General features: G+C 39.4%; 1 protein-coding gene across 2 annotated transcripts in view; it reads right to left on the bottom strand.

Annotated features, from left to right (window-relative positions):
• Positions 1–2,085: 2,085 nt before the first annotated feature.
• Positions 2,086–23,771, bottom strand: part of LOC130914387 (sialic acid-binding Ig-like lectin 14) — a 40,253-nt gene continuing 18,567 nt past the window's right edge. For both annotated transcript variants that reach the window (XM_057833530.1, XM_057833529.1), the window contains 5 exons: positions 10,312–10,578; positions 9,958–10,233; positions 5,326–5,437; positions 5,191–5,254; positions 2,086–2,922 (listed from right to left, as the gene is read on the bottom strand). In XM_057833530.1, the coding sequence (XP_057689513.1) occupies positions 2,644–2,922; positions 5,191–5,254; positions 5,326–5,437; positions 9,958–10,233; positions 10,312–10,578 (998 nt within the window). In that variant the 3' untranslated portion in view covers positions 2,086–2,643. The remainder of the gene's footprint in view (positions 2,923–5,190; positions 5,255–5,325; positions 5,438–9,957; positions 10,234–10,311; positions 10,579–23,771) is intronic.

The raw sequence follows: 23,771 nt of genomic DNA on the forward strand, positions 1-23,771 counted from the left end.
ATTTTACTTCGCGAGTTTAGGCAGCAATTAGCAATTGTTGAACACGCTACACATTTGGAAAGATCCGAATGACGTCATCACTGTGAGCCCGCAAACCATGGCACCAACTAACGGTCAAAATACGTAGTAAATAATATAAAATATTGCCATTGATTTAACATTTTATGTGTTTCTAACATCTTTTAGTACAAGAGAACAATTGTGGTTTATTAGAGCCTAAATGTATTTAAGGTAGAGGATCACTTTAAGAAAACATAAAGAACTTACTCTAAACAGTTATAGAGTCTGACCTCTAGCATGGATGAGAACTGTACAAGATTCAAAATCAGGGCGTTAAGCCAGACACACAAACACTACATAGTGTTCCTATAACAAAAAATGGAGGAAAAGGAGAGACAAAAGATAAAGTGAGACATAACACGCCTCAATAATCAGCTCTGTCGCAACGACCTTGGTACCTTGGATTTTCTCAACAATGCGACCGACATCGAGCTAACGCCCATGTCCGGCCAACACTTTCACGTCTGGATTTACGGAGGAATACAGTGGGGCAAATAACTATTTAGTCAACCACCAATTGTGCAAGTTCTCCTATTTGAAAAGATTAGAGGGGCCTGTAATTGTCAACATGGGTAAACCTCAACCATGAGAGACAGAATGTGTAAAAAAAAAAAAACAGAAAATCAAATTGTTTGATTTTTAAAGAATGTATTGCCAAATTAGACTGGAAAATAAGTATTTGGTCACCTACAAACAAGCAAGATTTCTGGCTGTCAAAGAGGTCTAACTTCTTCTAACGAAGTCTAATGAGGTCTAACGAGGCTCCACTCGTTACCTGTACTAATGGCACCTGTTTTAACTCATTATCAGTATAAAAGACACCTGTCCACAATCTCAGTCAGTCAAACTCCAAACTCCACTATGGCCAAGACCAAAGAGCTGTCGAAGGACACCAGAGACAAAATTGTAGACCCGCACCAGGCTGTGAAGACTGAATCTGCAATAGGTAAAACGCTTGGTGTAAAGAAATCAACTGTGGGAGCAAATATTACAAAATGGAAGACGTACAAGAACACTGATAATCTCCCTCGATCTGGGGCTCCATGGAAGATCTCACCCCGTGGCGTCAAAATGATAACAAGAACGGTGAGCAAAAATCCCAGAACCACACGGGGGGACCTAATGAATGACCTACAGAGTGCTGGGACCACAGTAACAAAGGCTACTATCAGTAACACAATGCGCCGCCAGGGACTCAAATCCTGCACTGCCAGACGTGTCGCCCCTGCTGAAGCCAGTACACGTCCAGGCCCGTCTGGGGTCCGCGAGAGAGCATTTGGATGATCCAGAAGAGGACTGAGAGAATGGGTTATGGCCAAAAAGAACTTTTTGGTAGAAACCCAGGTTCCCGTGTTTGGCGGAGAAAGAATACTCAATTGCACCACACCCACTGTGAAGCATTGGGGTAGAAACAACATGCTTTGGGGCTGTTTTTCTGCAAAGGGACCAGGACGACTGATCTGTGTAAAGGAAAGAATGAATAGTGCCATGTGTCGAGAGATTTTGAGTGAAAATCTACTTCCATCAGCAAGGGTATTGAAGATGAGACGTGGCTGGGTCTTTTAACATGACAATGATCCCAAACACACAGCCAGGGCAACAAAGGAGTGGCTTCATAAGAATCATTGCAAGGTTCTGGAGTGGCCTGACCTAACTCCATAGAAAATCTGTGGAGGGAGTTGAAAGTCCGTATTGTCCAACGACAGTCCCAAAACATTACTGCTCTAGAGGAGATCTGCATGGAGGAATGGGCCAAAATACCAGTAAAAGTGTGTGAAAAGCTTGTGAAGAGTTACAGAAAACGTTTGGCTTCCGTTATTGCCAACAAAGTGTACATAACAAAGTATTGAGATGAACTTTTGGTATTGAGCAAATATTTATTTTCCACCATGATTTGCAAATAAATTCTTTAAAAATCAAACTGTGATTTTCTGTTTTGTTTTTTTTTTCCACATTCTGTTTCTCATGGTTGAGGTTTACCAATGTTGACAATTACAGGCCTCTCTAATATTTTCAAGTGGGAGAACTTGCACAATTAGTGGTTGACTAAATACTTATTCGCCCCACTGTATTTTGACCGATAGTTGGCGCCACGTTTTGCAGGCTCGGAGATCGAGGATCCCTTTAAGTTAAGCCGCGTCTAAACAAGCAATGATAGCAATTAGTTTACATTCAAGTGAGCATGCAATAATTTAGTATGAAAAAGAAAAGTCTATATATTTTTTCAAAAATACGTGGTATCGGCATTGGCCAGCTGTCGGACTCGGTATCGGCCACAAAATATTATGAAATGCAGGTCAGTGTACACCAAACGTGGTTCGTCCACAATTACATCTACAGTACAAACTAGCATTTGAAAGTATTTTAAATCGTGTGCTAAATGATAATCTGACAGAACACCGGTTTAGTCTCTTGATGACCCTCAGCTATTTCTTCCGTTTTGCACGGTTCTTTGCTGTGTGAATTTACGTTTTTTATCAGGTCACATGCTGCAACGTGAGAAATGTCACCAGTGACCACACAAAAGATCCTTAAAAAAGTTTAGGACTATGCACTACAGTTGAAATTTATTAGCGTGATCACTCATGACATCATGGCGTCATTCACGTTTGAATATAAGGCTTCCTCTTCCTTATCATTGTCGCATTGTGTACTATCCTCCATTTTTTCGTTTTCTTTATCGTTGTCACACTCGCGCGGTTGGTCACCATCGTCTTTTGTCTTGATCTCTGAGTATTCGGTGGCCTGGCAATTAGTCGCCGCCTCCCTGGTGTTGTTTCTCTTCAGCACAGAGAAGTTGATGTCGGCGTACTCCACGTCAGCCCTGGTCGCCCCTTTGCCACCATTTTTAAGGCCATACACCTGACGAGGAAGTACGTCGATCTCAGAATTAACATTTAATTAGTAAATCGATAGACTTCATAATGTATTGACGGGGCACTGGGCCGATAAATAGGGGGCCTGCATTGTTGGCTGACCTAGTGGAATCACCGACATAGAGCTTTTTCGTTAAAAGTTCTTGTGAATAAATGCTTAGATCCCCAAATTCTTTATAGATATAGACGTAAAACAGTCTCGATTATTGGTTAAAGTAATAAAAAAAACTGCAGTAAGCATTTATTTTAAGTAAATATGTCGAAGTACAATGCTAGTCTGTTAGTGCATGTAGCTAGCGGTAGCCTGATGTAAACAGAGCTTTTCCGGTGATAATTCTTGTGAATAAATGCTTAAATCCCTGAATTCCTTATAGATATGGACGTAAAACAGTCTCGATTCATGGTTAAAAGCTAAAAAAAAACTGCAGTAAGCATTTATTTCACGTAAATATGTTGACGTACAATGCTAGTCTGTTGGTGAATGTAGCTAGCGGCCGCCTGATGTAAACAGAGCTTTTCCAGTGATAATTCTTGTGAATAAATGCTTAAATCCCCAAAGTCTTTATAGATATGTACATAAAACAGTCACGATTCTTCGTTAAAAGCTAAAGGAAAAAAAAGACAAACAAAACGGGCAGTTAGCATTTAAGTACAGTAAATATGTCTAAGTACAATGCTAGTCTGTTAGTGAATGTAGCTAGCGGCTGCCTGATGTAAACAGAGCTTTTCCAGTGATAATTCTTGTGAATAAATGCTTAAATCCCCAAAGTCTTTATAGATATGGACATAAAACAGTCTCGATTCTTCGTTAAAAGCTAAAAGAAAAAAAAGACAAACAAAACGGGCAGTTAGCATTTAAGTACAGTAAATATGTCGAAGTACAATGCTAGTCTGTTAGTGAACGTAGCTAGCGGCCGCCTGATGTAAAAAAAGCTTTTCCAGTGAGAATTCTTGTAAATAAATGCTTAAATCCCCGAAGTCTTTACAGATATGGACATAAAACAGTCTCGATTCTTCGTTAAAAGCAAAAAAAAAAAAAAAAAAAAAAAAAAAAAAAAAGGGCAGTTAGCAGTTATTTTACGTACAGTAAATATGTCGAAGTACAATGCTAGTCTGTTAGTGAATGTAGCTAGGGGCCGCCTGACGTAAACAGAGCTTTTCCGGTGATAATTCTTGTGAATAAATTTTTAAATCCCCAAAGTCTTTATAGATATGGACATAAAACAGTCTCGATTCTTCGTTAAAAGTAAAAAAAAAAAAAAACAAAAAAAAAAAAACGGGCAGTTAGCATTTATTTTACGTACAGTAAATATGTCGAAGTACAGTGCTAGTCTGTTAGTGAATGTAGCTAGCGGCCACCTGATGCAAACAGAGCTTTTCCGGTGATAATTCTTATGAATAAATGCTTACATCATCGAAGTCTTTATAGATATGGACATAAAACAGTCTCGATTCTTCGTTGAAAGCTAAAAAAAAACAAAAACAAAAAAACGGCAGTTAGCATTTATTTTACGTACAGTAAATATGTCAAAGTACAATGCTAGTCTGTTAGTGAATGTAGCTAGCAGCCGCCTGATGTAAACAGAGCTTTTCCAGTGACAATTCTTGTGAATAAATGCTTAAATCCCTGAATTCCTTATACATATGGACGTAAAACAGTCTCGATTCTTGGTTAAAAACAAAAAAACGGGTTGTTATCATTTATTTTACGTACAGTAAATATGTCAAAGTACAATGCTAGTCTGTTAGTGAATGTAGCTAGCGGCCGCCTGATGTAAACATGCTTTTTACGTAGAAAATTCTTGTAAATAAATGCTTAAATCCCTGAATTCCTTATAGATATGGACGTAAAGCAGTCTCGATTCTTGGTTAAAAGCAAAAAAAAACTGCAGTAAGCATCTATTTGACGTAAATATTGCGAACTTTGACGCCGATGCCGTAGCAGCTAATTTCTCCCATTGATTTTTTTCACGTTTCAAAATGCATGCATGATACTAAGAGTATAATAATTACCTTGAATCCTCGAACAAATCACTCCTGTGACAATCCTTCCTGTTAGTATGCGTTACAGCTTTCGTACTTTTATCCTAAATCTGCCGTTGAATGCTTCATGTGTCGCTACGACCGACTCCAAATAACTGAAGCGGATTGAGGGATGCCCCCTGCTTGAAGGCGTTACGCAGTGGCTGGCCGAATTGACTCGTCAATACAATTATGAAGTCTATGGTAAATCGTATGTACTGTAAATAAATACCTGTGGGTCCTCTTGTGTGGCAACCAGCTCCATATCCAGACTACCGGAGCTATTGTTTGGTTTTCTACACATGAACATGGGCACAAAGTGTTGTGAGTGTATCCAAAAAAAATAGCGAAGGGAAAGATGGCGCACCTGCAACACCTCCGGAATGACCAACACAAGATGGCGGACAGCAGAGCGCCGCTCAAAAATGCGATGAAGACATCCGGACGCAGACTTGTAAGGAAACTTTTGAAGGCTTGGTCTGCACAAAACATGGGGAGGGAGGACACTTTTTGACAAATATCATGAAAAATTGCTAATTTACAAGAATTACTTTGAGTTTCATTAGATCAACTCAAAAATTGGAATATCAGTAGAATGAGTTTGAAGGAGTAAGACATCTCCAAGGCCACATCTGCAACATCAACTCCCACAATCAGTTCTTCCGGACAGTCCAGAACAAATGGCAGGACATCTTGTCTTGACAAGGAACATTTGATAAGAAGGAACCCGCGACCGAGAAATGAACTCTCAGCACTCACGTAGCGCTGAGGTGGCAAAATCCACAACCCTCGTTGCCCTGACAACAATAACTCCCGAATCCTCCTGTCCAATCCACAAACAGACAATAATCCTAAACAACGCCCAAACACACCGTTCTTCTGCCCACTGCCCGCCCCGCGAGAGCCTTCAAAAAGACTGTGTGTTTAACTAATCGCTGTCATTTTTCTCAGGAACCTGTTGTTGACGTGTGATATGGTGACCCTGAATCCACACCTGAGTCTATTTTCTGTTTGCCTAATCGCTGTCAACCTGAATAAATTGTCAACTTGTGCTTCAAAGCCTTTTTCCAGCTTTCAAACTGGCGTCAGTACAAGGGGTTAAGACTAAGGTGAATGCGCGGAGTTTGGCCTTTTGGCCGGGTTGATGGATTTCCGCCGGCTCGGGTCGTTGGAGCTGCGCCAGCGCGGGTCTGGCGGTTCGGTTGCCGCGATTCCGGCAATCTGGCTAAAAGGTCAGATTTCTTCAAGTTGTAATGTAAAAATAATGTATTACTGTGTTAGAATAAACTGTTAATAAGTTGGAGAATGTCGAGAATACATTTTTTATGACACGAGAATACTAGTGACGCACCGGTTTCTATACGGCATTAAAATGCATTGGCTAGTTCTAAGAAATATTACGCCGATACCAAGGGCGTAGGTTTGCATAGGGAAGGTAGGGACACAACATTACCAACTTTTCAGGATGCTCAAATTGTCCCAACCAACTTTTAAGCAACCTTATTTGCATTATATAAAGACATTATATAAATATTTTTCTTTTTTAATTTAAGTGAGGTTTATTTATTATTATTTTTTTGTTTATTTGAAGCAACTTAGTTTTTGATTGAATAATAACAAAGACACAAATGTCCTAGCCAAAATGTGGTCCAAACACAAAACAACATTACTTCAATGGAAAAAGTTGCTTCAATCAAGAAAAATAGTTTTCAAATGATTTTTTGTCTCAAATTTATTTTTGCAATCAAAAACAATTTTTTTCATTGAAGTGACTTTTTTGGGATTAAAAATATATATTTTGATTGAATAAACTTTGTTTTTGATTGAAGCAACTTTTTGGGGGGATTGAATAATAAAGACACAAATCCACCTCCATAGTTATTGAGAGAGAAAGAAATTAAGAAAGCTTTGAAAATAAAAGCCACCGGGTAGTCTGATTTAAAAAAAATTTTTTTTTTTAAAGATTTATATTTCATTATATACAGTGCCTTGCAAAGGTATTCGGCCCCCTTGAATCTTGCAACCTTTCGCCACATTTCAGGCTTCAAACATAAAGATATGAAATTTAATTTTTTTTGTCAAGAATCAACAACAAGTGGGACACAATCGTGAAGTGGAACAACATTTATTGGATAATTTAAACTTTTTTTAACAAATAAAAAACTGAAAAGTGGGGCGTGCAATATTATTCGGCCCCTTTACTTTCAGTGCAGCAAACTCACTCCAGAAGTTCAGTGAGGATCTCTGAATGATCCAATGTTGTCCTAAATGACCGATGATGATAAATAGAATCCACCTGTGTGTAATCAAGTCTCTGTATAAATGCACCTGCTCTGTGATAGTCTCAGGGTTCTGTTTAAAGTGCAGAGAGCATTATGAAAACCGAGTAACACACCAGGCAGGTCCGAGATACTGTTGTGGAGAAGTTTAAAGCCGGATTTGGATACAAAAAGATTTCCCAAGCTTTAAACATCTCAAGGAGCACTGTGCAAGTCATCATATTGAAATGGAAGGAGCATCAGACCACTGCAAATCTACCAAGACCCGGCCGTCCTTCCAAACTTTCTTCTCAAACAAGGAGAAAACTGATCAGAGATGCAGCCAAGAGGCCCATGATCACTCTGGATGAACTGCAGAGATCTACAGCTGAGGTGGGAGAGTCTGTCCATAGGACAACAATCAGTCGTACACTGCACAAATCTGGCCTTTATGGAAGAGTGGCAAGAAGAAAGCCATTTCTCAAAGATATCCATAAAAAGTCTCGTTTAAAGTTTGCCACAAGCCACCTGGGAGACACACCGAACATGTGGAAGAAGGTGCTCTGGTCAGATGAAACCAAAATTGAACTTTTTAGCCACAATGCAAAACGATATGTTTGGCGTAAAAGCAACACAGCTCATCACCCTGAACACACCATCCCCACTGTCAAACATGGTGGTGGCAGCGTCATGGTTTGGGCCTGCTTTTCTTCAGCAGGGACAGGGAAGATGGTTAAAATTGAGGGGAAGATGGATGCAGCCAAATACAGGAACATTCTGGAAGAAAACCTGTTGGTATCTGCACAAGACCTGAGACTGGGACGGAGATTTATCTTCCAACAGGACAATGATCCAAAACATAAAGCCAAATCTACAATGGAATGGTTCAAAAATAAACGTATCCAGGTGTTAGAATGGCCAAGTCAAAGTCCAGACCTGAATCCAATCGAGAATCTGTGGAAAGAGCTGAAGACTGCTGTTCACAAACACTCTCCATCCAACCTCACTTAGCTCGAGCTGTTTTGCAAGGCAGAATGGGCAAGAATGTCAGTCTCTCGATGTGCAAAACTGATAGAAACATACCCCAAGCGACTTGCAGCTGTAATTGGAGCAAAAGGTGGCGCTACAAAGTATTAACGCAAGGGGGCCGAATAATATTGCACGCCCCACTTTTCAGTTTTTTTATATGTTAAAAAAGTTTGAATTATCCAATAAATTTTGTTCCACCTCACGACTGTGTCCCACTTGTTGTTGATTCTTGACAAAAAATTAAAATTTTATATCTTTATGTTTGAAGCCTGAAATGTGGCGAAAGTTTGCAAGGTTCAAGGGGGCCGAATACTTTTGCAAGGCACTGTATATATGCCTTGTAAGGAAAGGAGATTGACCGATTAAAAAAAGGGCTGGATGAAGCTGCTAAAGGCAGTGGATACCTCATCAGCTGGGTGAATAGCACACTTGGTAAGAATAAGTTTGCAAGGATAGTCAGGTTTAAAATACAATTATAAACACAATTACAATGTTATTTTTCTATAAGATTTTATGCCATTGCTTTATTAATTATTAGGTGCTAGAGTTGTTTAGTATGGATAATAATGAAATAATAATTTTGAGAAAACTGTGCTGTTGGTGGCTCAGTGACCATCTGATGTGGTTTGTTCTCAGATGAACAAGTTGAGGAAGGAAGTTTTGATGCAGAGGTTGAAGGAAGAAAAGAGGCAGACTGACTGAGTCACAGCCAGATAGTGTTGATGACAGTTTTGATTTCTATTCACTGTTGCCCCCTCCCAATTAAAGTATGTCACAGTTGCAGCCAATTATTATCTAAAGCTGGTTAAAATTGAAGTTATGTTGTTTTAAGGTGTAATAAGTACTTGTTCATGTGCCCCATTTGATCTCCGAGCACCCGCCCCTCCACCGGTCTCTGCATGGCCCTGCTGAAACACAGTGTGGGTCGACAGAGCTCAATATTTTGTTGGGTTGTACAGTGTACCGGAACATATTTCCTCCACACCCTTCTCACCTTTTTAACCCCTGACCCATTTTCAAGCCTGAAGGCAAGTCGAGAGGAAACGTGATTAGGCGAGATGGAGCATTCACAATTCCAGCAATGTGAAATGGGGAGCCCGGTATTATGTAAATCACCTATCAGTGTGGATATGTTGACATCCAATCCTATGCTACCTGCTCGCTAATCCTAGCAGTAACAATCTCATTTACCTAAATGTGTCTAATTGCACCAACAGTAGTCGTTCATGAACCATGGGATAGTCCTGGCGACAAATGCTGCATGGGGGCCACCCCGGGGTCTCGGGCACTGCCCCTCGTCAATCAAGATGACCTAGTGCAGCACACGGCTTCCCCTGCAGCTCTGGCAAAAGCGCCACCATCATCCCCTTGGGGCCCGGGGCGGTCCCCCGGACCATGCATGCCCCCATTAACCAACCCTCAGGGATAGGACGAGGGACTGCAACCCCCTGACTGACACGGACACCCCGCCGGGGCCCAGGAAGCATGCTCGGGTAGGAAGGAGAATGGAAGTTAGAAGCTGGAGAACACCTATGGGTCGCCGTAGGCCAGAGCGGGACTGACAATTTTAAGGACAAATTAGACTTTTGAGCCATACTTCTAAAAATAAGTCATTTTCTAGTAGCAAGTCAAAATTTTGGGACACCACAACTACAGTTATACAGTCGATTCCAGAATCTATGTTTAAATAATGAAATTCTAAGCATTCCTACCTTCCCCCAATATTTTCTGAACTTCAAGTGTTTTCCCCTCTCGCTCGTCCTCCTGCATGCTGACGCACTCCACAGCAGAGATGTCACGATCGCGGACGATTAACACGATGCTGCTGTTTACCCTGTCGTCAGATACGGTGTTGACGGTGCACGCCGTCCTGTTGTCCAGCGTCGGCCATGTCACAGTAGGCAGTGGGACCCCGCTGCTGATGCACACGCAGGTCAAAACCTGATCTTGCAGTAAACAACCAGACCCAGGTAGGATTCCTGCAAACCCTGCAAAAATTGAAAATATATGAGAAGTGGCACCGCTAAAAACTGCAAATTTACATCGGCGTTGTTAATTGTACTCACATGTCACCATCACATGCATGTGTGTTGTATAGTTAGCCGCCGTGCACTCGTAGCGCCCGGAGTGTGCCGACGTCACATTTGGGATGACGAGGTCAGAGCTGGTGATGGTTGTGTTGGGCTGGAGTTCATTTTGGATAATTGTCGTGTTGGAATTGGGAAATTTCCACGTGACGACGGAGGGCGGGAAAGTGTCCACGTTGCATGTAAGAGATATGCGGTCGCCTGACTTAACTGTTGTTGGACCTGAGATGGATGGTGGCCTTACATCTGGAAGGAAAATGTGATATTCAAACTATTAAAGGGAAAGATGACACCTTTATTTTGCCTATCCCAGGGAATTGAAGCTTTTTTTAACTAGAAAATTAAATTTGAGGGTACAGTGTAGGGTGACCATATTTTGATTTCCAAAAAAGAGGACACTCGGCCCGGCCTCGAGATACTTGACTTTTACTCGAAGTCCACTCAAAGATGCCTATATATCTTTAATATATTTAAAGTGTGCCTCCTCCGTCCGGATAGAAAAATTCAGTTTTGTTAAAAAATTTTTTTAAAAAACATAGGCCGATTGCCATATAGTATTTATTATACACTATATGGAAATATTTTTTTACTCAACTGGTTACTCAACAGGCTTTATTCTTCCAAAAAAAAAAAAAAAATCAAACCTTAAATAAAAAACAAAACAAAAAAACGAATAATGATTAAAATATATATATAATGCAGGCCCATGAAAATGTAGTCCAGTCAATACGCACACACAGTAGGCTTTGTGCCAACTCGACATTTTTATAAATTAACTATCACGACAATTGACCTCCGTGAAGTTGGCCCCCCATCGTTTTGCAGTTATTAAACATTGTTTTTTAGGTCATTCAGAGTTCACCCAGCCCCCCATCTGTGGCGGAATGGAACCCCGGTGGTGTCATTTGATTCTGCCTCGTTAGTGCTGGATTGTGCTGCAAAAAGTTTTGTTTGAACTGCTACGGTTTTCGAGATATTCATAAAAATGTCTAGTGATGACGTCACGCACAGCCCCCCATCTGCGGCGGAATGGAATGGCGATGATGCCATTTTTTTCTTCGTCGTTAGTGCTGGTTTGTGCTGCAAAAAGTTTCGTTTGTGCCATCATCGTTTTGCAGTTATTAAACATTGTTTTTTAGGTCATCCAGAGTTCACCCAGCCCCCCATCTGCGGCGGAATGGAACCCCAGTGGTGTCATTTGATTCTGCCTCGTTAGTGCTGGATTGTGCTGCAAAAAGTTTTGTTTGAACTAGTACGGTTTTCAAGATATTCATAAAAATGTCTAGTGATGACGTCACGCGCAGCCCCCCATCTGCGGCGGAATGGAACGGCGATGATGCCATTTTTTTCTTCGTCGTTAGTGCTGGATTGTGCTGCAAAAAGTTTTGTTTGAACTGCTACGGTTTTCGAGATATTCATAAAAATGTCTAGTGATGACGTCACGCGCAGCCCCCCATCTGCGGCAGAATGGAACGGCGATGATGCCATTTTTTTCTTCGTCGTTAGTGCTGGATTGTGCTGCAAAAAGTTTTGTTTGAACTGCTACGGTTTTCGAGATATTCATAATAATGTAAAGTGATGACCTCAGTTTTCAGCGCTGAGGGCCGCACAATAGATCAGCGGAGAACGTCACTGAAACCTGTCAGTGGACGCAATCTTATTCCTGCACGACGACGACCAAAAAATTTAAACACTGTAAGTAAGCCATAATATCCTGCTGTTCAAATCGCCATTTTTAGTCCGAGCCGGTCTAATTATTTCCCTTATTTCACAGGAATAAAGAGCAGGACATGAGACCGCAAGTTGCAGACTGCAGTCAAGGCCGGCCCGCAGTTTTTTGCAGCACAATCCAGCACTAACGAGGCAGAATCAAATGACACCACCGGGGTTCCATTCCGCCACAGATGGGGGGCTGGGTGAACTCTGGATGACCTAAAAAAACAATGTTTAATAACTGCAAAACGATGATGGCACAAACGAAACTTTTTGCAGCACAAACCAGCACAATCATAGCACAAACGATTGACATAATTTTTATATAAATTTGCGTCTGATGGGGGGCCAACTTCACGGAGGTGGACAACCTCAATTGTCGCTGACAAATTGTTATTCCCACTCAATTTTTATTCCCATTCAGTGTTTTAGATTGTACGCAAACAATAACCAAAATAAACTGACAAGCTATTCAACCAGCATGTTTCCAAACGCAGCACTTCAAAACTACATCGCCCATAATGCCTAGCGCGGCTGAGCAAACTGATAGCTACCCTTTTAGCGAGTACCGGGCGAGGCAAAATCAAACTTTGCTATAAAAGTTTACAATCATCGGTAGCGCAACGATGCAACACCAAACGGGATTTTACAGATTACGCCAGTACAAATCTCCGACAGAAGTCAACAGTTGCCGTTATATAAGTATTTATCGTAAAAAACTCTTAACTGGGCAGGCGCTCCTACTTAAAATATAATACCGACATTAGATGGTGGTAATTCCCCATGAAACAAAGGGTAAACTGCCAACAAAAAACAAGAAGAAGATCTACTCCTTCTCCCGCCCCTACTAGTCGGAGCCACGTCAACGCAGGCAGGCGCTGCCTCCTAGCGGCCGAAGGGATTTCTTCAAATTGGTCCCGTGAAAAATCATAAAAACCGGACATTTTCATAAATTTATGAAACCCGGCCGGACCTTCCGGAGAGCACGTATTAAGAGGACATGTCCGGGCAAAAGAGGACGTTTGGTCACCCTAGTACAGTGTATCACAAAAGTTAGTACACCCCTTGCATTTCTGCAGATATTTAAGTATGTCTTTTCATGGGAAACACTGACAAAATGACACTTTGACACAATGAAAAGTAGTCTGTGTGCAGCTTATATAATAGAGTTGATTTATTATCCCTCAAAATAACTCAAATATAGCCATTAATATCCAACCCTAACCCTAACAGGTTGACCCCCCACCTCTTCAATCCCTGCAGCAATGCTGACAGCACTCCTGTAATGAGTCACATAACATTTTGGAGGGAAAATGACAAGCAGTACTCAATTTGGATACTTAGGGATGTACGTTTTTTCAAAAGGGTGTCCTCACTTTTGTTGCCAGGGGGTTAGATATTAATGGCTATATTTTGAGTTACCTTGAGGGGAAAATAAATTAACTCTATTACATAAGCTGCACACAGACTACGTTTCATTGTGTCAAAGTGTCATTTTGTCACTGTTGTCTAATGAAAAGATATACTTAAATATCTGCAGAAATGCAAGGGGTGTACTCACTTTTGTGATACACTGTAAATTCTATGGAAATGCTTTGATCCTGCTGTAGATTTTTACTCACTTCCTATTAATTTTGGGGCATTTTCGGGTCACTTCCTTGTTAACTCATTAGCTGCCATTGACGGTGCCAGGCCCATGGGTAACTAGGTGCCCAAGGTAAACGAGTAGCTGGCACCCCCCCCAAACACACACACACACAAAATAACAATATATATCTTTTGAATATTTTACATTTTGCCATAACACTGTAGAGGCTTTTGTTTCTAAATATAAATGAATGGCAAATTATCCTTTTAGAACTTGTTGCATTTTGTTCATGCTGTAACACAAGCACATTCCTATCATTTTCTTAAACAAATAGCCATCAAATTCTCAACACTATTTGCCTCTTGGGCTTTATGACCACTTGATAGAGCCATGGAGAAAATGAACCACCATGAAGCTTTGAATCAATTGACTGCAATGCTTCATTGATTGAAGAAGCTTCATTTGGACATCACTGCTCAATTTAAACTTTCACTTCCCTTGGGAGAGACAGACAACCTCTGCTGCCACCTGCTGTCTTAGGTGTTGTTTTACAACTTGCTTCATGCCTCCCGGCATGCATTGCAGCACAACAGTAGAGGTGTGCATCGGCACTGCCCTCACGATTTGATTCGATTACGATTCGCAGGGCCACGATTTGATTCGATTCAGAGGGTCACGATTTGATTCGGTTCGATCGCGATGCATTAAAGCCTGGGATGCATTAAAATTCTAAAGCAAAGTATATTTTTCGTGAATCATGAGGCAACAAAAGCGGTCAGACATTAAACAACTTTTTATTGGCTCTTGTGTCACTCCTGGTTGAAAATACTTTCAGATATATATATATTAAAAAAAAAAAAAAAAAGATCACAGCATTTAATTAGTGCTTTGAATGAGACCAGGGCTTTCTCTTTTTTTTTTACACACAGTAGCAGCTTTTCACACAGTGCAACATCTGAACTCCTGTGCAAAATCAGTAATAACAGTCACTGTATTTTAGTCACAACGACCCATCAATAAAAATATTCAAGTAAATATTGACGAAAACGACAAAGAAAATATTGTAGTGCAGCAGCATCTTTATCGCAATATCAATCCAGGGATCAGTTCAGTTGCAAACAAAACCAACTAAATTGCAATGTAGAACAAAAGTAAAATGTAGGCCTAGCCCACTATATTTGTGCAATAGACGTTAGATCGGGCCTAAAAAATCCAGCCCGATCCAACACGGCCCGCTGGTATGGAAGCCCGACCTGGCCCGAGCCCGACCAATTAACTAGATTTGCAGGCCCAGCCCGAAAAACCCGATTTTTTTTTGTTGGAGTGACGCGGGAAAAAAAACGCAGCAGCAGCAATTTATTTTCATTTCTTCAAGTCAACATTAACAATTCTAAACATTAACAATTCTAAATCATCATACAAAGTCATCAAACATGGAGTCCCCCAGGGCTCCATCTTAGGGCCGCTCCTCTTCAACCTGTACATTAATGATTTTGTTAACGCCACGTCTGTTTTACATAAGGTAATATTTGCTGATGATACAAATTTGTTTTTTTCCCATAAAAATCCAACTGCACTTGAGCAAATCATAAATAGTGAATTAAAGAAAATAGACACATGGTTAAAATGTAATAAACTATCTCTAAATATCAATAAAACAAATTACATTGTGTTTCGCTCCCATAAAAAACAAGCCACTAAACAAATCTGCCTAAACATAAACGGAGAAAACATTGAAAGGGTCGACTCTACAAAATTTTGGGGAGTCCATATTGATGAGTGCCTTAATTTTAGAAAACATATTGATGATCTTGCACATAAACTGTCAAGATATGCTGCTCTTTTCTTTAAACTGAGACACTATCTCCCACTCTCTGCACTTCTCATTTTTTATAAATCTTTATTTGAACCACACTTACAATACTGTAATGTCATGTGGTGCAACACATATCAAACTTATTTAAAAAAGCTTGAAATACTACAGAAAAAAGTTATACGTGCCCTAGCATGGTCTGAGTTTAATGCTCCAACTAAAATAATTTTTCACCGCCACCACCTCCTGAGGCTTAAAGACCACAACTATTACCAAAATGCTTGTGTAATGTATCAGATTATCTATAGACTAAATTATAAATTAGGTGACCTCGTCCCAGTCTGTACTCCTCAACACACATACACTACCAGAAGAAAACATCAAATCACAGGGAAAAAACGAAGGCTAAAGTGTACAAGCTTTAGCATTGTGTGCAAAGGACCACAGATTTGGAACGAACTGGATGAAACACTTAAAATGTCACACTCCATCTCCATCTTTAAGAAAAAACTCAAAACTCATCTCCTAGCAATGTATATATAATATGCTGATTCTTTGAATAACACTACTGGTGTCTCTTATCAAATCCAATGTAACCAAAATTTTGTAATTGTCCACAGTTAATTGTTTGTGTGCGTGCATGTGTGTATGTGTGTTTTGTCTAACTGGGCCCCTGCTAAAAGCTTTGAATAGCTTCTTTGGAGTGTCCGATTCGCCCATCTTAACATGTGAACTGCTAGCGTATGATCATGTATTGTATTTGATGATGTGCGAATAAACTGAAACTGAAAAAAAAAAAAGTTGGCAGAAAAAAACGATTCAAAAGGATCACATTTCTGTTGCCTTTGTGTGCATAAATATAAATGTCCTTCGTAACGAATCCTCAGTTGGCAGAAAAAAACCCAAGTTTTCTTAATGTTTAAATAGTCTACATATTTTTATGATCGATATAAAAGCATTTACACAACGAAATAACGCTGGGAAAGTTTAATATGAAAAAAAAAAAAACATGAAGGCCATGGCGTTCATGTGCGTGCACAAGCAAATGCACAATACGGAGAGCCTGCTCTCGGTTTTATCCCATTAAAAAAAAATTTTTTTTTTTTAAATAATTTATAATTTATTAGTCCGGCGCGGCAGCCCGACCCGACCCAAACGTGAATGCTTAACATTTTGGACCGGGTCCAAAATGTTAATCGGGTTCGGGCACAAGATCTAACCTCTAAGACAGACATGTCCAAAGTCCGGCCCGGGGGCCAAATGCGGCCCTTGGTCAAATTTCATCCGGCCCCCAGCCTCTGTCATAAAATCAATAACGTCTGGCCCGCACACAGACTTAATAAATTGGTCAGCAGTACTGCTACCAGCATATGAAGTAGCTTACACACTCAATGCTGCTCCTCATTTACCCACTAAAAGGCAGCAGCACTCTAAGCAACATTACCCCCTGTGACTCTTTACTCCCAATTTTCTAAAATGGCGACAATCAACAACAAAAAAGTTCACTGCGACGGCCGACGCTTCAAAAATAGGTGGAAATTGGACTACGGTATTTCTTCTCTAAAATACGCAACAACTGTGTCCGCCTCATTTGCAAAGAGACCGTCGCTTTTTTTAAAGAATTCAATGTGAGGTGATATTACCAAACAAGACACGCTGACATGTACAAGATTACAGGAAAGATACGTAGCAAGAAATAGAAGCAACTTGAAACTAGTTTAATTGTACAGCAGCAGTATTTCACAAGAGCCCGAGAGTCGAAAGAGTACGCCACAAAGGCCACAAAGGATTGTTGAAATTATCGATTAAAAAAAAAAAAAAAAAAAAGCAAATACGACACATGGAATGGCTTGCTAAAATTTGCTTAAATATATTGTTCTACGTAAAGAACGTCAGCCAAGGTCGGCCCCCCACATTTTTACCACACCAAATCTGGCCCCCTTTGCAAAAAGTTTGGACACCCCTGCTCTAAGAGATAGGACATAAAATAACAATGGCTGAAGCAGAGAAAGATGGAGCAAGAAAGATTATTGATGCACCTAAGACATTGAAAGCAGACATCTGGAAACATTTTGGCTTCTACGAGGTTGGTGGGAAACTTGACCAGAGTTATGCGGTGTGGAAAAAATGAAACATGAGAATAATAATACAAATGGGGAAACCAAATCCGTTGCATCACCGGAATTGCAAAGGGAAGATTTTTGGACATACTTACATATTTTAAAATGCGCTGAATCGATTCGGCTTGTTGCCCGCATCGAATCGAATCGTCCATGCCCCGCACTGGGATGCATCGCCGCATCGATTATTGTTGACACCACTACGCAATTGATGTAAATAACATTTAAACTTCATGTTCTGTGCTAATTATTTAGTTAGTGTTCCAGTTGTTTAAATAATTGCTGGTTATGCTCTTTCAATTGTTGTTATGTGATAATTTTAGTTTCGTTTTGAAACTGTGAGTTTCAATGACCTTTGATTTAATCGTCTGCCATTATTTGTCCTTTATCATTAGTTGGATCTGGTAACAAACTTTAAAACTGTAGACTGTTTCTCCTTGCCTCACATACAGGTATGCTCCAAAATAACAGGTGGCTAATACGTTACAAAACGTTCTGGAAGCGCAGCGTGAGAAATTCTTTTTCAGTGTACCCCCCCCCCCCCCCCCCTCAAAAGCAATTCCACCACTAGATGACGCCCTAGGCTTGCCTACGCCCAGGGCCTGCCCTGGATGATGCTGTAACCCTATAAGGTTTAAAAACACACACAAAAAATAGTGTGTCCATGAAAGGGTTAAACACATTTATCCAAATAATATAAGAATTTTCACATATTCTTTTTCTTCTGCAAAGATTGTTTAATAGTACCTTTCTGAGCCACCGAGAACTACTTACTTCATTAAATGGGCAAGACTTCGAGGAATAAGATGTATAATGTATTAATATTACAAGTTTAAAACTGACAAAAAACAAGTTCTAATAATGATGATAATAATACAGGGAGTCCCCGGTGTACGAACGAGTTCCGTTCCTGCTCCGGCGATGTATGAATTAATCCTTTAAATACCTCAAAATGCCCTTTAAATTAAAAAAAAAAATATTCAAAAAACATGCATTATACGTCATTGTACTGTCCTCGCCAAGATGTTGGAGCTAAGTCTTAGCTTGATAGTGAGCTAAGCTCCGAAATGATGATGTCAGACGTCCATGTGGTTTGCTGACGTTTTATCCAGCTACTCGTGACATCAACACTTGCAGAACGAAATGAAAATAAACAAATTAAATCAGTATCATCTTTAATGACAGCAATTCAAATTTGCATTTATAACTAGCTGCAGATACAGCAATAACAAACGATTAGCATGTATCCGTTAACGTCCGCACATCATCAATAACAATCACATAAACTCGCCCCAAGTATTCGACCACAATTGAAAACGCACAATAAATGGTACAAAAGAGGTTATATTCAGCCGATGCTTATGGATGCTTCACAAGCAACAAATGTGTGCGCAGGCTGTCACCTCTGGCTGCTCTGTGTGTATGTGTGTGTGTGGGGGGGGCGCATCTGTACATGCGCTCGCTTCCTGTTCTACGCTTCCTGCGCAAAAATAAAAGCATGCATTACAGAACAAAAGTCAACATTTAAAAAAAAAAAAAAGTCAAAATCTCGTAAGTCGGGTCCGTCGTAACCCAGGGACTACCTTCATATTAAGAGTGTGACAATATCTCGATACAGCGATATATCGCGATATTTTGCAACCCGATGGGTTATCGATATGCTCCCGCCAAGAATCGATACTTTTATTTAACATATTGGCCATACAATGGAGTATGGATGTTGTAAACTGCTCAATGTTTGTTGAGCAATTCCTTGGCGGTCCACTAGGGGCGCTTGGGAGTGGCAGTGAGGGTAAAGTGCGCACAAGTTGTCTAGAGAAGAAGAGAGGAAGCTCCAAGTGGGTTGAAAAAATAAAAAAGCTCCGTGAGAACGGTGGAGGAAAAAATAAGAAAAATATTGCTTCAAATCACAAATGGGGACACACTTTAGATTTTACACCAACAAGAAAGGAAGTAAGGTGAACAAGGACTTTGCTGTATGCAAGAATTGTCTAAGAAAAATAAGTTTCAATGGGAGCTGGTGACGTAGTGGACACTGGAGTTTGTGAGCTGCGCTTTCATCACTTGAGGTAAGAAAGTTTTGCAATATAATGGACTTTTTAATTTACATGTATTATTTTGATGACATTTGGTGTTGAATGATATAAAATAAACCAGGACCCTAAACTGGATGAAAATGAATATCGAACAAGCCCACATGAATTTACCGATTTATTTGAGAACCAATTTCCATCTAGTTTACTACACAAACTGTTATTACTGTCATTTTGATACAATAAGCTATAAAAATGGTTTGAATAGGTTCCAAGATATATAAAGTGATGTGCATGATAATTAATCTAGCCTACATATTAAAAATATGTAATTATTGATGTAGCCTACATATTAAAAATAGGTAATTATTGAATTTTTAATTTCTATACATTCAATTAATATTTTTTTTAATTCAATACTTCCAACACAAAAAAAAAATATCAGGATTTCAACTCAAACGCTATGAAGTAGCTAATATTTTTTGTTTTATTTTGTTTTTTTTAAGGTGAGGAAGACTGTGACTGAGCAAGTCTGACATCTTAAATGCTGAAGCAGATAGCGGAAGAGCTCAAACCAAGCAACAAAGTTCATATACGAAGAAAAGACCCACCAATTTTATCATTGCCCCACTCCAAGCTCAACTGCTGACACCTACGGCACTTTTTATTTATTTATTTTTTTAAAGATTTAAAACTTTAAAGAAATTAAGGGTGCCATTCATCATGATCTCTCCAAGCGCTATCAGTGGTCGTGGTTGGTTTCTTCTATATGTGCAGGGGCACAATTTGCAGTAGATTTATATTTTACAGCGATGTTGCACAGAAAAGGTGTCACTGTTTAATAAATGACTTAAACAGTATTTTTTCTATTTTCAAATATCTTTTTTTTTTTTTCCCGTTTCAACAGTTGTATCGTAGAATGTCATGTATCCAATTTCTGACCAATATATCGATAATCGCTGTATCGTGATATAATCGTTATCGTGAGCCTTGTATCGCGAATCGTATCGTATCGTGAGGTGCCCTGAGGTTCCCGCTCCTACTGCATATGCTGATTTTACGGAGTGGCCAGGCCCCCCCGGTGGCAGAAAAGTGTCATTACATGTAATTGACTTACCTATATATGATTTTAGAATTGAGAATGTTCCGGTAAAATATTGTCTAAAAAAGTTGTTTAGTAATAAAGCAAACACCAAAAATGAATGAAATGAACAAAAAAAAAAATTATAATGGGTCAAAATTATCATATCATGTGACCATTGTAATGATATGAGCAAATCATAGCTGCGTGCTCGATTAACAATGTCTGCTCGCCAAAGCACACGGAAGTCAGAGATGCACAGCGAGCTCGAGACAGCTGCCCGCAAGTGGACAGTTAATGTTGATGATGCCTCTCTTCTGTTCTGTGACTAAAGACTTTCAGTAAGTTGTCTTATTCAAGAAACCCACAAAGTAACACAACTAGAACCGGCTTAGACGGTCATTTGCTTTGCTTAGCCAAAACCACCAGAGGAATGAAGAGGCAAGATGGATATATGAATTTTTTTCAAACCTAAGCATTAAAAAGTGACAACAATGACTGATGAAGAACCAAGGATTAAAAATTCGGACCATGAAAAGCCAGAGAGCCAAGCCAAAATAGTGAACGGAGTTTCAATTTGCACCACTAAAGACGCTAACTGTACAACAAATTTTGCACCCTTATAATATTTTGCTCCCAAAGATGTTGTGGCGGTGAATAAGCCCTCTTTTACATTCAATTGGATTGTAAACTGGATAACATTGTAAACATACATGTTCAACAAGAATGTGGCGTAAATTAATGCTTAACTAAACGGCGAATACATAAACAGGGATAGAGTGGCGTGCAGTTGTTGTGTGTAGCTAACATGGCAGAATGTGTCTGAGGAGAACTTTTCTACATGTCCGTCCACGATCAAACAATCAATAATTTAATTAAGAAATGTCAATTGTCATATCCGGATTATTTTATGGGCAAAAATGGCAAACAACATAATATGAACAATAGGAGTTGGCTTTTGACATTCCGGACCATGGAAATGGCGAAGGATGTGTTAGAATTGAACCAAATCCACACTCACTCTTCCTCTCAGCAACAAACGAGCAGGAAGTGATTAATACTGTCCTCAAGTGTAAAAGTAAGCGATCTACCGATTGCCATGACCTTGACATGACATTGGTTAAGGGAGTCATCTTTAACATTGCAAAACCATTAACTTATATCTTCAACTTATCATTTCAAACTGGGTGTTTTCCCTTAACAAATGAAAACTGCAAAAGTAATACCACTATTTAAAAGTGGTGATAAATACAGTTTTAACAATTACAGACCAATTTCTCTGTTGCCCCAATTTTTCTAAAATTCTTGAAAAAAAATTTAATTCTCGACTAGAAAAATTTCGGGAGAAACATAAAATAATAAATGAAGGCCAGTATGGTTTTAGAACTGGAAGAACAACCTCAATGGCTATGATTGAAGCAACTGAAGAAATCACTAATGCGTTAGATCAGAAAAAATATGCAATTGGCATTTTTTGTGATCTAAAAAAAAAGCAGTTGATACAATCAATCACCAAATTCTGATTCATAAACTGGAAAAATATGGAATTTGTGGGGTTGCAGGGAATTGGTTAAAATATTATTTAAGCAAATGGGTGCAGTATGTCAAAATGGGACAGTATACATCAAAACTACTTGGTATTGCTTGTGGTGTTCCTCAGGGGTCAGTGTTGGGGCCAAAACTGTTTAATCTATATATAAATGATATTTTTAATGTATCTCAAGCTCTAAAACTTATTCTTTTTGCAGATGACACCAATCTATTCTATAGTAGTAATAATTATAATGAGTTGGTAAAGGTCGTGAATGAGGAGCTAATTAAAATTAAAAAATGGATGGATATAAATAAATTATCATTAAATTTAAGTAAAACCAAAGCTATGATGTTTGGTAGCTTTAAGAGGATATGGAGACTTCTTAATACCAAAAATTCGAACAACTCGTAAAAGTTTTTGTGTGTCTGTGTGGAGTGAATCTTTGGAATAATCTGGGAATGCAACACAAGCAATGCCGAACTATCTACAGATTTAAAAGGTTATACAAATTCATGATCTGGTCACAGTATACTGAGATAAGGTCTTAATTACACCAATAAATTGGTTGTTTCTCACCATTGCTGGTATATTGTCCGTGACGGTTGTTGGTATAGTTATTGTTGCCATTTATAATTTTGTTGTCCTGTGTGTGTGGCCTTTACCATTGTTGGTATGGTTTTACTTTCATTTACCATGTTGGTATGAAATTGTTTTTGGTTTGTGTGTTACCTGTGGTAACTTCTTCACAAGGGACAAATGTATATGTGTATGTAAATGTATATGTGCAAAACTGTTTGGACTGATTTTTTGGTTGCCTAAATTTTTGGAAGGAAGTAGCAAGAATTTTTTGTTCTTAATTAGATGAGAATAGGGGTGGGATTAAATAAATTTTCTTCTTCCCACTCCTTTTCAGGCATGTAGTTGATGTTGTAATGTTACTCAGCTTTGCTGCTCTTTTTTGTTACATGATTATATGAGCTGTATATTTTTGTCTTGACAAGGAATCATGGCCTGAAATAAACGAATGAAATGAAATGAAACATAAGTTAATATTCCTTTATTTAAAAATAGTGTGTAGTGTTTACTCCGTAACCGCTGTATTCGCGGCCATTTTTTTAAAAAAAAGTTGCCATTTCTGATGGGGTGCAAAATTTAACACCGGCAGGCGTACCATATGCAATGGATGACAATTTTGGCGAAAAGTATAGCTGTCCTAAGCAGCCTGTTATAAAATTCCCCTGAAAAATGATGGGAAACAAATATGCTTATTTTCAACTTACTATTATAATTATTTTTGGAAGTTAATTTTATTGCTGAAACCAGGCCCGGATCTAGGTTGACCCACCAGAGTGGGCACTAAGAAAACTTGAGGGGGCACCCACAATGCAGGCTTTTTTTTTTTTTACCCTCTGCATTTCTCTGGGTTTGGGACCGGCGCAAGTAGGACACCGGCTTGTGTCCCGTTGAGGCTGCATTTTTATTTATTTATTTTTCTTCATCTATCTACTTATTTTCGCAGTCGGCATGATGCTATGATGACGTCATCTCGCATGGCAA

The sequence above is a fragment of the Corythoichthys intestinalis genome, chromosome 4 (assembly GCF_030265065.1).
Source record: "Corythoichthys intestinalis isolate RoL2023-P3 chromosome 4, ASM3026506v1, whole genome shotgun sequence".
Classification (NCBI taxonomy): domain Eukaryota; kingdom Metazoa; phylum Chordata; class Actinopteri; order Syngnathiformes; family Syngnathidae; genus Corythoichthys; species Corythoichthys intestinalis.